A 13,118-nucleotide genomic window follows, 5' to 3' on the forward strand; every position below is an offset into this window, starting at 1 on the left:
TTGTCTATTGAACGGGGTTAAACAGAAATTATGTGATAAATAAAAAATTGGTTCTTTAAATTTGGCCCTGACTGGTCCTGGGGCAGAGACAGTAGCTTGGTCATTGTTTTGCAATTACTACAATGCAGGGAGAGGGAAAAAAGTAGCTCCAAAACAACAGATTTAGGGACTTAATTTAAACAAAAAGTCCATGTAAATATTTCTGATGGAGTATTTTAAATTAAAAATAGTGTTTTGCAAGAAGGAGTTATGCTGTTCCTAGAACTTTAGCCCTAAAACAGAAAGAAAAGCAGCTAATTGCTGAAGTTCTTATAGTTTTAAACACATTAAGAAACTCTTAAGAAATGGCCAGACTGTTAGGAATAAATATTGTCCAAGCTTCAGATGTTAACTTGCAAGGAAATAAGATGAGGACGTAAGAACTGAGAGAGGAAAGAAAATGAATGAAAAATGAATCCTCAAGCCCCACTGGTCAGATCAAGGCTGGGGGCAAAGACAGCGGCTCGAGCTCCACCCCCAGAGGAAATATTGCAGAGTTTAAAGAAGTGAAGGCACCAGTGGAACTCATTCCTTGAGCCAGCAGAATTACAGGAGACCTTCCAGAGGAAGCTCCAGAGGACACATTGATCAGATATGGGCCAAGGTGAGCAAGGGGAAAGCCCATCCTGTGATGCTCTTTGTTACATCCATACTTCATGTTCAGCTCTGTCATGGACACTGAGAGGTCACTACTTCTCTAAGGAGATTTGATCCAATAAAAAAAGAAGTAGCAGGAAATTCTTCCATTGAAAGTCAGGAGAAGGATTTTCAGAGGAATTGCATTTTTTCATTTATTGTGTGCATGGGAAAAGCAAGCTTGTCAGAATGAGGTTTGGCAGCACAGGTATTTAACTGACATAAAAATGTTATATTTTGCAAATAGAAAGGGAAAACCTGCAGCTATTTGGAGTTTTCAGAAAAGGGCAAATGACAGACTGACAGACTTGACATAGGAGAAAGAAGCAAAGCAGAACTTTGGGAATGTATCACTGCAAAGGCTGAGGAAGGCTACACTGAGCAGAGAAGGCTGAAATCTGAAGCTGAGGCAGAGAGGATACAAAAAATGGGAGTGTTGGGGGTTTTTTGGCAGTTTCTTTGTCGCTGTGGTGGGTTTTTTGTTCACCTGCTAATATTTATAGATATGCAAACAGACCAGTTTAATAATGATTATAAAGTGTTTCATGTTGCTTTTCCAGCTCCTGCCTTTCTAAAGGCAAAACTCCCTGAGCCCTCAGCTCATTCTACAATAGATGTGCTTCACTGCTAAGTTTCTGAGGATTTTATTTAATAGTAGATATGTTCTTCAAGAATCATCTGTACTTCTCACCTCAATACTGTAAAAAACCCACGTTCCTCTACATTTGGACAGTGACTGCATTGCTAAAACTACCAATGTAGTTATTTCAAGGCTTTTCTGAACTTGATAAATTTAAGATCATGCTGTAAAAAAATCTTTACATTAAGAAATCTCTTTGAACATAGGATGCTTTTTTTTTTTTACTCAATAATGGCACAGGGTAACAATTTTCCACTCCTAAGCCTCACATTCCTACTCTTTCCTATCTCCCTCTTCACAGGGGAAGAGAAAAACTTTTTCATCTATACGTCTGCACTTCAGTTAAACCATCAAGCCATATCCTACTAGAAATCCCTCCATAGGCTCTGATGATGGCAGATCCAAGCCAATCTTGGATCTTTGTTCTCTGGCCTCTGACTGAAGCCACAGTTCTCATGCAAGAGCATCCCAAAATATATTTTAAGAGTACTCTCTCTCCAGTTCTGCCATCTCTTCCACTGCCAAACAACATCCCAGTGTCCATCAGCATGTTCCTGTTAGGTGCTTCCAACAGTGGCAGCTGTGTGACACATAATGGGGCTAGAGACCACATCATGGCTTAAAATTCACAGGGTTTCTCAGCTCAGTCAGGTTTCTTTATTTCTCATTCAGAGGCAGCAAGGCTGTGCCTCTCTTAGGGTGACACCATCACAGAATGGGAGAATTAATAGAGTTCAGAGAGATTTTTATCTAAGTAACTCATAAATATTCAATTTTCTCAGGTTTCTCTCCTCTTACATGCCTTTCTGATTTTAATTTAGTACAGGGTATATCTTTAGTACCATGTATACTACTGCTTCTATATTTAATTATGCAGATAACCTCTAACAGCCTATGCAAGATGAAGCCTCTTAAAAAAAATGCTCACATAAAAATTATTTCTAATTTTAGCAGAAGCCTCACATGGGTACCAGTTACCTGTAGAAAGTAACAAGCAATTCTTCAGTGTGTTTGTGCTCCTTCCTCTTTGGTTGTATCCCCAAGCTTTTTTGCTCATCTCATTTTTTCATAGCTGCAACGCAGCCGAGTACCGACTGGCATCTGAAAGAAAATGCAAGAGAACACCACACAAGTAAATTTTCTAGTGAAGAACTGATTGTGAGGAGAGGACAGGCCTTCACTATCACCTTCAATGGAGCAGAACGGCCTGAGCAGAACTTGATATTCATTGCAGAAACAGGTATGGCCCCCAGCTTCTTCCACAGGGACAGCAATGCTGCCTCAGGACATTCTTCTGGCCCAATCTGCACTACAGAGCAGCAAGAGAAAACCTGAGAGCCAACGTGCTCATTCACAGCCATGGAAGTGTGTGAGGTGTTTGTTGTACTGCTGCCACCCCAGCCAGCAGCCACAGCTTCCTTCAGTTGCCAATATTTGGCACAAATTCACCTGAGGGGAGGGTTGGGAGGGTTACATCCACGCTGAGTTCGTTGATGACTAAATCTCTATTTCAGCATAGCATGGAAAAAAAAATGTTATTTGTTTCTCTTGAAAGGTCCAAAACCCTCAAAGGCAACCAAGACCCTGGCCACGTTTGATATCTCCAGCGCAGCGAGCAAGGAGGGCTGGGGTGCAGTGGTGCAGTCCAGCAGCGCCAGCTCTGTGAGCATCTCCATTTCCAGCCCACACAATGCTGTCATTGGACGTTACAGGCTGAGTGTTCAAAGTGGCAGCTCCTCTCCACAAAGTCTTGGCACTTTTGTTTTGCTTTTTAACCCTTGGGCTTCAGGTATGAATATGTCAAATTTCCTCTAAAGACCTATGTTGCTTTTAGCTTCATTAATATTTGCAGCTTCTCTATTTGATCTATACTTTAATATAGCAGCTGAAAATTGACAACAGAATGGATCAGTGACCAAAAAGAAGAGTCTAACAGTTTCTTAGGACCTTCTGGTACATAGAATCAGCTCTGTAGCATGTACATACTAGAGAGCTCATTGTCCTAAAAGAAAAGGTTGTGCTTTTGACAAAGCTTCCCTATTTCTGCACAAGTTTAGAAGAGAGTGTCTGGCCTCTGTAGAACCAAGAAAAGAGTCATATTTACCATTTTCTCAGAGATTTGGCAGTGTCACACCTCCATCTTCACTCAGACACCTCCCACCCCTTTCTCTAATTGTAGATCCTGAGTTTCACAATCTGTTTATAGCACCAAGAACAGCAAAGGGTGGATATCTGCAAGCACCCTTGCAGACCAAGAGAGCTCTTGCCTTATAGAGCAAGACTCCTGAAGTTTTGTTTTATTTTGCCTGTCGTGTTTGTACATCTCTCTGTTTTGGTTTTTCAGGTGATGATGTGTTCATGCCTAACGCGGCTGAGTGTGAGGAATATGTGCTAGAAGAGTTTGGCATCATTTTTGCAGGCAATAAAAATCATATCAGCAGCTTTGGATGGAACTTTGGCCAGGTAAATGTAGCACTGAAGCACCAGACATTGTTTTTGCATCAACTGGGTCATTTGCTTTTTCCAGTTCATTGCATACATCTCTGAAGAGCAGGACTCTGCTGTTGCAATGAACCCTTGTGCCAAGCCCTGTTTCACTGATCAATATGAGGATTTGTAATTTACTATTCCCTGTTCTGCCTTGGAAGACCAGCCAGCACAAACATTAATATCTTTACTAAGACTACATAGCCTTAACTTAGTAAAGTACTGTAGCAATGCTGAGAGGCCTCAAGTCCACAGATTCCAAGTTTTTAAAAGCTCTGTGAATTCTGATTTTCAGAGTTTGTTGTGGCCACATTTTTACATGGTAATTCCTGGCTGAGCTCTGCAGCGCTTCAATCAGTGATTTAAAAACTCCAACACTAATGCGGCTGTCTGCATCCTGATTTTTAGTAATCTCTATTTTCAAAGCACTGATTCCTTTCTGTACCACAGTTTCAAGGAGACATCCTCAATATTTGCCTGGCCATAATGGATCGGAGCCTGTACTACCGCCAGGATCCCATCACTGATGTGTCTCACAGACATGACCCCAGGTACCTGGGCCGTGTTCTCAGTGCCATGGTAAGCAACAGCTTCACAAAGTGCAAACTCAGCTACTAAGTGTCCTGCAAAAGTAGTCAGGGAAAGTAAATACGAAGCCACTTCATAGAGAATTTTAGGCCACTGGCTGTATGGTGAAGTATGGGCCTACATGGTCAACTGCTCTGAGCCTGCCAGTTTTATCTCCTCTGGGATAGTTTTGATAATTATCACTTTGATATCCAGTATTCACACCGCAAAAATAAGATTGGGTGGTTGAGGGACCAGTTCTTTGAAGGTCTTTAGTCCAGTCACCCATTTGAAGAGGAATTACTGGGTACTGGATCAGTTCAGCCATGGACTTACAGGCTGCTTTGAAACTCTCCAAGGAAGGAGGGTTTGTGGCCTCTGTGGATGACCAGTTCAGATATCCTCCTAATGAGGAATTTGTCTCTTATATCAAAAATGATTTTTCAGTCACACTGAAAAAATAAGATTGGGATGGTTGAGGGAACAGTTCCTTGGAGGTCTTTAGTCCAGCCACCCATTTGAAGTGGAGCTACTGGATACTAGATCAGCTCAGCCATGGATTTGCCAGGCTGGTTTGAAACTCTCCAAGGAAGGAGGATTTGTGGCCTCTGTGGGTGACCAGTTCAGAGCAGCCCTACCCTCCTAATGAGGAATTTTTCTCTTATGTCAGATATGATTTTCCCAAGCTACAGCTTTCTGCTGTTGCCTATTGGTATATGAAAGAGAAAGGTTAGTCACACCTTCCCCAGTGCAGCCTACTGTGAGCTTTCCTTTCTGATGAGAGAGCACTGCTGGCTCAAATTCAATATAGCATTTACTCTAACTCCCAGGCCCCTTTCAGACAGGCTGTAAACTCTTAATTTACCTTATCATAAATTTAGTGAATATCTTCTCAGGTCAACGCCAATGATGACCAAGGGGTGGTGCTAGGAAACTGGAGTGGAAAGTATGAGGGTGGCAAAAATCCCACCAGCTGGACAGGAAGTGGTGAAATCCTGCAAAGCTGGAAGAAATCAGGATTCAAACCTGTTAAATATGGACAATGTTGGGTTTTTGCAGCAGTACTGACTACAGGTATGTTTTATGTCACACACATGACTGACATTGCACAGATTCTATTAAAAGAAGCATTGCTAATACTCCCTAAATAGAAGCTTTTGAAGACATTACTATGCTATATGAAACCTGCAGAAATATTGCTTTCTGTCTGTGGCTTTCTCTTCACTCTTTAGTGCTTAGATGTCTGGGGATTCCCACCCGCACCATTACAAACTTCAGTTCTGCCCATGATGCAGATGGAAATCTGCGTGTGGATGAGTTTTATGATGCAGAAGGAAATCATTTGGAGAGGGGAGCTGACAGCGTATGGTAAGCCTCAATATTTAATAGTAGAGCTTAGTAATGTCTACAGAGCATAGATTCTGATGACAAATGCTATATCTTATTAAGAATTGCCTTAAAAACTACTACACACACAGAGGATCAATAAAAAATACTACAGAATAATACTACAGGACTTGGTGTTTTCACTCTTTCTCAGTTAAACAAAGAATTGTGACACTAATTACAACAGCTAATTAAAGCCAGGGCAGGCAAAATTATAATTATGATGCCACAGATGGCTGAAAATTTGCAATATTGCATTGGATGTATCAAACAATGGTGACTTAATCTAGTTTGAAACTATTTTCAAAACCAGTAAAAGTTCATCAGAACCAGCTTTCTTGCAGTGGCATCATTTGGAGTGAAAGTAATTTAACTACTGCCTCTATTAAGCATCAAATGCAGATCAAACAAGCTTGCACTCAGCAAAGAGCAGAAGTAGTCCTTCAGTTTCTGACTTGTTTATTCCCCTTCTTGTTCTGGACTGTTTCTATCTACATGTGACATATAGAACTGTAGTGTTGTGCCAGAAGGAAACCTAAAGCTAAAACAAAGGAAGTGTGTGGAGATTTTGGAGAAGAACAGGCTCAAGGCATTTTTTACAACTTCACAAATTTGTTTTCTGCCCTTGAACATTTATATTTTTTCCACAATGCAATTTTCAGCACTTTTCTAGTTAATGTAGTGAGGGTCAGGGTAGAAGTGGTGAATCTCAGATAAGAACTGTGCAAATAAAGGCATTTAATCCAGGCAACTAAGATGGCTGATTAAAGGAGGTGAACAGGAATCCATAAACACATACTAGTAGCTTACTTGGTTCATTCTTGCACCCAGGAATTTCCATGTCTGGAATGAAAGCTGGTTTACACGCAACGACTTGGGCCCCTCTTACAGTGGATGGCAAGTTCTGGATGCAACTCCCCAGGAAGAAAGTGGAGGTACACGAATTTTATTTCAGGATTAATGCTGAAAATTAATAAAGTCAGTCACTTTTAGAGAGAAGGAAAAAGAGAAATCATTGTAAAAGCAATTTGTCAATCTGCTCAGAAATAGTTGCAGAAGGAAATACTTCATTGGTTGCATTAGAAAAGCTCCAGATAATCTGTGGATGCCAAGAAAGAAACTAGAATTCCAGGAGCAGTTTTTACAGCAATTCCTATACTTCCAATGTAGGTATCAAGTGCTATTGAAAATTAAGGGATAATATAGAATAAATCAAGTGTACTTTCAGAATAAACACAAGATACATTGATGAGTGACCTTGTGTGAGGGTTTATGTGAATGAAAGGGCTTGAATGGGACAGCAGCACAGGGCAATTCAGGAGTCAGTGATAAATATCTGTCTAATAATCTGCTTGCTGTCAAAGATTGTGCCTAAATTCCTTTTCCTTGATGCTGTAGGAATTTATCAGTGTGGTCCTGCCTCACGGCACGCCATCAAAGAAGGAGAAGTAGAGCTGGACTACGACGGCCCCTTTGTGTTTGCAGAAGTGAATGCAGACTGTATGTACTGGAATTATGACTCTGCAACTGGAAAGAAAACTTTGATATTCTCTAAGTCTACAGAAATCGGTGCCTCCATCAGTACCAAGGCAGTTGGTAGAGATGCTCGTGTAGATGTCACCAGGGATTATAAATATGAGGAAGGTAAGTAAAACCTCTGGTTCTTCTGATCACAGCTGCTTCATTCCCAAAAGGATATAAATTTTAAGTTAGGAGTGTATTTATAAAGTAGGAGCAGAATTTATTCAATTCCTACACAAAAGGGGAGAAAAGGTACTGAGTAAAAACAAAAACAAAAACAAAAACTGCCTTGCCCTTTCTGATATGGAGCTGCTTTGTGGGACCTAAATAAGTCAAGTCCAAGTATCTCCAAATAAAGTGTTCTCTATTCCATGTGCGTGTTGCTGACATGCACTGTCTGCCTCTGCTTAGTGAGAATTAGGCTACAGCCCAAGCATTTATCTGCAGAATAAAAGACCTGTTGCAGAAACCTGAGCTAAATCAGCACTTAGACCCAGGAAAAGCAACTCTTTCAAAGGGTGCAAGAGCACAGCACCTTCTCAGTCCTTCAGGTCTGATCATCCCCATGTTATATTTATCTTTTTCCTTGGCTCATGAGCAGTTTCTGCTTCTCCTGTTAAACTGCCATTACCTCAATCCACAAGCCTTCTCCCCTCCTATGGAAAAGGGAAGTGAGGGGCTGGGTGGATGCTTGGCTGCCAGCCAGGCTCAACCCACCCCACAGTGCCATCAGCCTTCCCCAACATTTGGGCCTCCCTCTGTGCTAGCAAATAAGAATTCACATTTCTAAATGTTATAGCCATAAAAAGGGATAGAAATAGGGAAAGAGAAACTTTAGACTTAAGACTTTATGTTTTTAAAAAATGTTATTAGAAGGACAGTGACATTACTGACTGCAGTTGCAGAAAATGAGGTATGGCTGTGGAAAACAGAGAGCTTGTTTATCTCTAAACACAGACACTATGTCCTGGCTAGCTGCTCTCTAGCAGCCATGTAAAATAAGAGATGCATGTTAACTGTTGAAGATGATTTTCATGGTTCTCCCTGACAGGCTCTGCAAAAGAAAGAGAGATTTTCAAAAAAGCCCGTAAGAAGCTAGGACTTGAGGATAAATTTGATCCTACAGCACCCAAACAGGAGGAAGTTGAACAGAAGCCTGACATCTCAGGAAAATTCAAGGTGGCTGGCTCTTTAGAAGTTGGCAAAGATCTCAACCTACTTCTGGTTCTTGAAAATTTGCAGTCTGATGCTAAGACTGTAAATGTAAATATGACTGCATGGAGTACTCTGTATACTAGAAGACGAGTTAATCAGATCTGGAAGGACTCTCTGTCTGTCACTCTGGCTCCAAAGGAAGGTAATTTTTCAAATACCTTTTAAACATAATGGTTTTATCTGTAAAGGGGCATTGGAGGCTGCTCAGCTTGGGAGGAAAAGCTCTTAACAAACTGTAATCCTAAATCCCTGGGTAGAAGAGGCTGAGAAAAATATTGATTACACGTACATTAACAAGGCATGCTTCACATTCTCATGTCCCCAAGTGCTTTTCACATTTTGGAAAATATTATCATTAGGAGCCTGGGATAAGAGATGTGTCAGCATCTCCAACATGAGGTGAAAGGTCATTGGATCACAACTGATACTGTCTTGTATTAATCTTAGATTTCAAAGTCATTAGTGAGAAACAGAAAAAATAATTCATTTCTTTAATATGTAATTTAACTTCTGGAGAGGCACCAGCAAACTCCTTAAACTCCAGCTGTTGCATCTTTCAGAGCAATAGGGGGGGAAAGAAGCCAGGCAATACAGTAGTATTTAATGGAGAAGGGATAACATTAAAGAAATCACTATCTACCTAAAGCAAACAGATAGATTTGCATTAATTAATTTTGGCAATGATGGCTGAAGACCCTCCTATTCCTAGTCACAGCATAAAAGGAAAATACTAATGTTAGATATGCTTATAAAAGCATATACCAATTCCTTTTTTAATTTTTCCTTCTAGAAAAACAATTCCCCATTAAGATAAAGTATCCTGAATACCAGCAGCAGTTAACTACAGACAAAACAATCCAGGTCACAGCTTTATGTCATGTAAAGGATGGGATTCAAGTGCTTGTGAAAAGAAACATCACCCTGGACAATCCTGCCATTGACATACAGGTAAATTCCCTTTGTTATAACTGCAGTGGCAGAGAAAAGGGAAAGGGAGTTCTTTGAGAGCACTTTATTCCCTGAAAGAAATGCTCCGCTCACATTCAAAAATTCTGCCATGGTTCATCACAGCCTCTCATAATATCTCCCCTTCTGACTCCTGGAAAGGCTCAGCTAGAAAAGAACACAGAACCTGGCCTCACAAATGTTTTCTTTGCACAGGTACTTGGTGAAGCAAAAGTGAATGAAGAGGTGGTTGTGGAGGTGGCATTCACCAATCCCATCAATGAGGAGGTGAAGGACTGTGTGCTGCAGGTGGAGGGCAGTGACCTGCTCCAAGGGATCCTGGAGCTACGGTGGGTACCAGAACCATCTCCTGCTATCAAACACACAGGAATGTGGGCATGGATGAGCTGGAACTGAACCGTGGGATGAGACATCACCTTTTTCTAGCTGTCAGCTGGGAGGCACAGGTTATGAGCACACAGTGATGAACCAGCTCTTCATCTAGGCTGGGCTTTGGCTCCATGGTTTGGGAGGTCAAATAATTGCTGTCCTAATTGGACAAAACTTGTTTTCCTGCCTATCTAGCAGGACCACACACTTCCAGAGAAAAAATTCATGCTTACCCAAGCTGTAAATGTTGCTGAGGCTGTCTATCCTGCTATAGGCCAGACAGGTTGCACCTTCTTGAGATCAAAGGCCAACAATAGGATACACAACTATTTCTGTCCAAATTACAACATACCAGGATATTTTTTTCACTTTAGTAAATGGACTGCAGGTGCCAATCTGGGTGCACAGCATTGTAAACAAATTGTATTTATATCCAACATACAGAAATACATGTAAAAAGCAGATACAGCAGTGTCTCAGCTTTGGGAACAAAAATTATTACTGCTTAGACACAAGTTGTGATCTCAAAGGATGGGACCTCTGAAAAGCACAAAACCAGGTCTGCTCCATGCTCAGCTTTTCTAGACACAGCAGATCACAATTTGAGGAGGATAGTATTTGCAGAACAGACTAAACCATGGCAAGCAGCTTTTTCCAAAATGAGAGCTCCAGGCACACTCTCTGCTTTCAGAACTTTACCAAATAATTATCTTAGGGGATTAATAAACACAGTCAAGAAACTATTTGATGATGTTGAGATTGAGAAGACTGGAATAAAACACCTTTTTTTTAACTATAGATCCCAGTTGCCTATTATCTGCTTGGGTGATTTTGTAACTTTTTCTGCCCTTTTCCCTTTAGTATTTCATAATTGAAACAGAAAGATTAAATTTTCAGACTATCCCTCATTTTGTACAGATGAGAAATTGCATAAAAATTTCAGTGTATCCTCACAAATGCAGTTATTTCTGGAAAATACCTGGGATATAAAAACATGCTCTTTAGCTGAATACACAGACAAACACAAACAAACAAACACAGCAACTTGACATTGCTATTTGCACTTGAGCAATTAGGAAAGGTTCATCCCATCATTTATAAGCTCTCCTGAGGGAATTTACAGGAGGTTTCCTGTTGTCTATCCCACACAATTTTATCCTCAGGCAAGACAAGACTATATGTCAGAGTAAGAGAAAAACATTAACAAGTTTCCAGGAGTTACAAAACATTCAGTGTAAAACATTTTCATTTTCATTCAGAATTTCCTGCTCTGTAAACACTGAGGTTTCCTTGGTGCTATGCTCCTTTCTAATTCAAGAGTTGATATTAACATTCTGCAAGGTCTCTGTTTATTCTTTTGCAATGATTCAGTGTTGTGTTTTACACCCTCTGTTCTGCATGAAATCTTATCTCACATATTATTGTGTCCCCCTTTGTGGGCTTATCTGGGTTAATGCATAATGAATTTGTGAGAGCCTTTAATGTATGGATTTGAGTCTTTAAGTACTTATCATATACTTATCTGATAAGTATTGTGTGATCAAGCCATGTGTGATCTTTTCATGGCCGTCTTACTTTGAAGTGATAAGAGTTCTTACTGCAGGTGGAAGATGATTAGTGAAGAAACTGAAGCATGTTGCATAAGCCTGTTTTTGACTTGTATTTTCCCTCTGTTTCCTTTTATTTTAGCATACCACCACTGAAAGCCAGTGAGAAATCCAGTACCAAATTTAAACTTATCCCTTCTGAGGCGGGACCCAAACATCTACTTGTTAATTTCTTCTGTGATAAATTTGCAGATATCAAGACCTTTAAGATGGTAAATGTGATTAACTAACATGAAGATGTACAAGGAGTGGTCTGTGTGTGTATAAACTGAACAAAATGTGATAAGAAATCTTGTATAGAAAGCAATGAGATAATCAGCAAAACAAATCTTTGCTTCCTCTGATAAAGGGTCACCAGCACCATATCATTGCAATTTTACACTGTAATTTTAAATAAACTGAGGAATGGCTGATTGTTCATTTACTGTTGTGAATACCCATATTAAAAAGAATATTTTACCTTCCACTTGGAGACTCTTTGATTTATGTCTAGCTTTCTTTGGAATTAATTCCTCCTGGCTCCAGATGCCTCTGCACACACATTCATAAACTCATTGTTACTTAGTGAAAACCTTATCCAATGGACTTGCAAACACTTCCAAAGTGTTTCTCCTTACTGAAACTGTAATACTTCAGCATAGTGAGGATGACTTGCACAATTTATATCATTTAGCTTTGTTTTCTTTGCTACAAACTGTCCTGACAGTTTCCCTTTTTATTTTTTTTTTTTGGCAAATCACGGTGACCAAATGAGGCATAGGAGATGTTCATCAGGAATTTGGGTGGTGTCCAATTTGAGAGGCATTCAACAAACACATGGGGGTAATTGCCCAGCTCAGGGTACATATTTTGTGCATAGTTTAGAATGCTGATGTTTTTTATTTGCTGAAAGACTTCTTTGGGAATAAAAGGCAAGGCAATATAAGTCTGAGGGTATTTTTACTTGAGAAGAGTTATGAATTCTTCACTATAGATTATGTGTCAGGAAGTCATCTCTTAGATTTGAGTTAATAAAGCAAACTTCAACCTTTTATGGGGTACTGGTACAGGCTAAATGATGGGTTCCAGTGAAGTAGGTGTAGCCCAGTGAGTGGCTTGGTTTATGGGCAATAACTGTGGAACAGTAACTCAAGCTCTGACTAAAAATGACTGTGTAGGTAAAGTGGATGGAAAGACAAGCTGCTGCTTTGGCACTGTTGGGCCAGGAAGCAATAAAACCTTAATTCTGTGCCCCAGCCTCGACCACACTGAACAGGGTACTGTGACCTGTCACAAGGGCTTCTCACTGTTCAGGAACACAAGAGCAGACTGGTTATAAAGTCCTTTTGTCCTTGTAGTCAGCAGAATTGCTGGAGCAGGGCACCTGCAGCCCCCCTGTTTCCTGCTGCCATCACAGGATGCCAGTGTGAGACCACACTGGATTTTAGATGGGGTGAGTTACAGAGAGGCTGTGCAAGGAGCCCACAGTGGTTCCTCCTCTTTTCTCCTGGTGTTCCTCAAGGCAAGCCAAGAGCTCTCATGGTGCAAATCACAGATTCACAGAACAGCTTGGCTTGGAAGGGACCCCGAAGATAATCTGGTTCCAATCCCCCTGTTGTGGGCAGGGACAATTTCACCAGACCAGGTTTCTCAGAGCCCCATTCAACCTGGCCTTGAACAATTCCAGGGATGAGGCAGCCTCAGCT

The 13,118-nt window shown here is 40.7% G+C and overlaps 1 protein-coding gene across 1 annotated transcript; it reads left to right on the top strand.

The window, feature by feature from the left end:
• Positions 1–578: 578 nt before the first annotated feature.
• On the top strand, positions 579–11,861 carry LOC131564158 (protein-glutamine gamma-glutamyltransferase E-like). The gene is made up of 13 exons (XM_058814449.1): positions 579–643; positions 2,388–2,555; positions 2,871–3,104; positions 3,660–3,778; positions 4,253–4,381; positions 5,266–5,443; positions 5,602–5,737; positions 6,587–6,690; positions 7,154–7,399; positions 8,328–8,633; positions 9,282–9,439; positions 9,653–9,786; positions 11,516–11,861. The coding sequence occupies exons 1-13, from the start codon at positions 634–636 to the stop codon at positions 11,661–11,663; spliced, it is 2,070 nt and encodes a 689-aa protein (XP_058670432.1). The 5' UTR covers positions 579–633; the 3' UTR covers positions 11,664–11,861.
• Positions 11,862–13,118: the final 1,257 nt, after the last annotated feature.

Source organism: Ammospiza caudacuta, chromosome 15 (genome assembly GCF_027887145.1).
Source record: "Ammospiza caudacuta isolate bAmmCau1 chromosome 15, bAmmCau1.pri, whole genome shotgun sequence".
Classification (NCBI taxonomy): Eukaryota; Metazoa; Chordata; class Aves; order Passeriformes; family Passerellidae; genus Ammospiza; species Ammospiza caudacuta.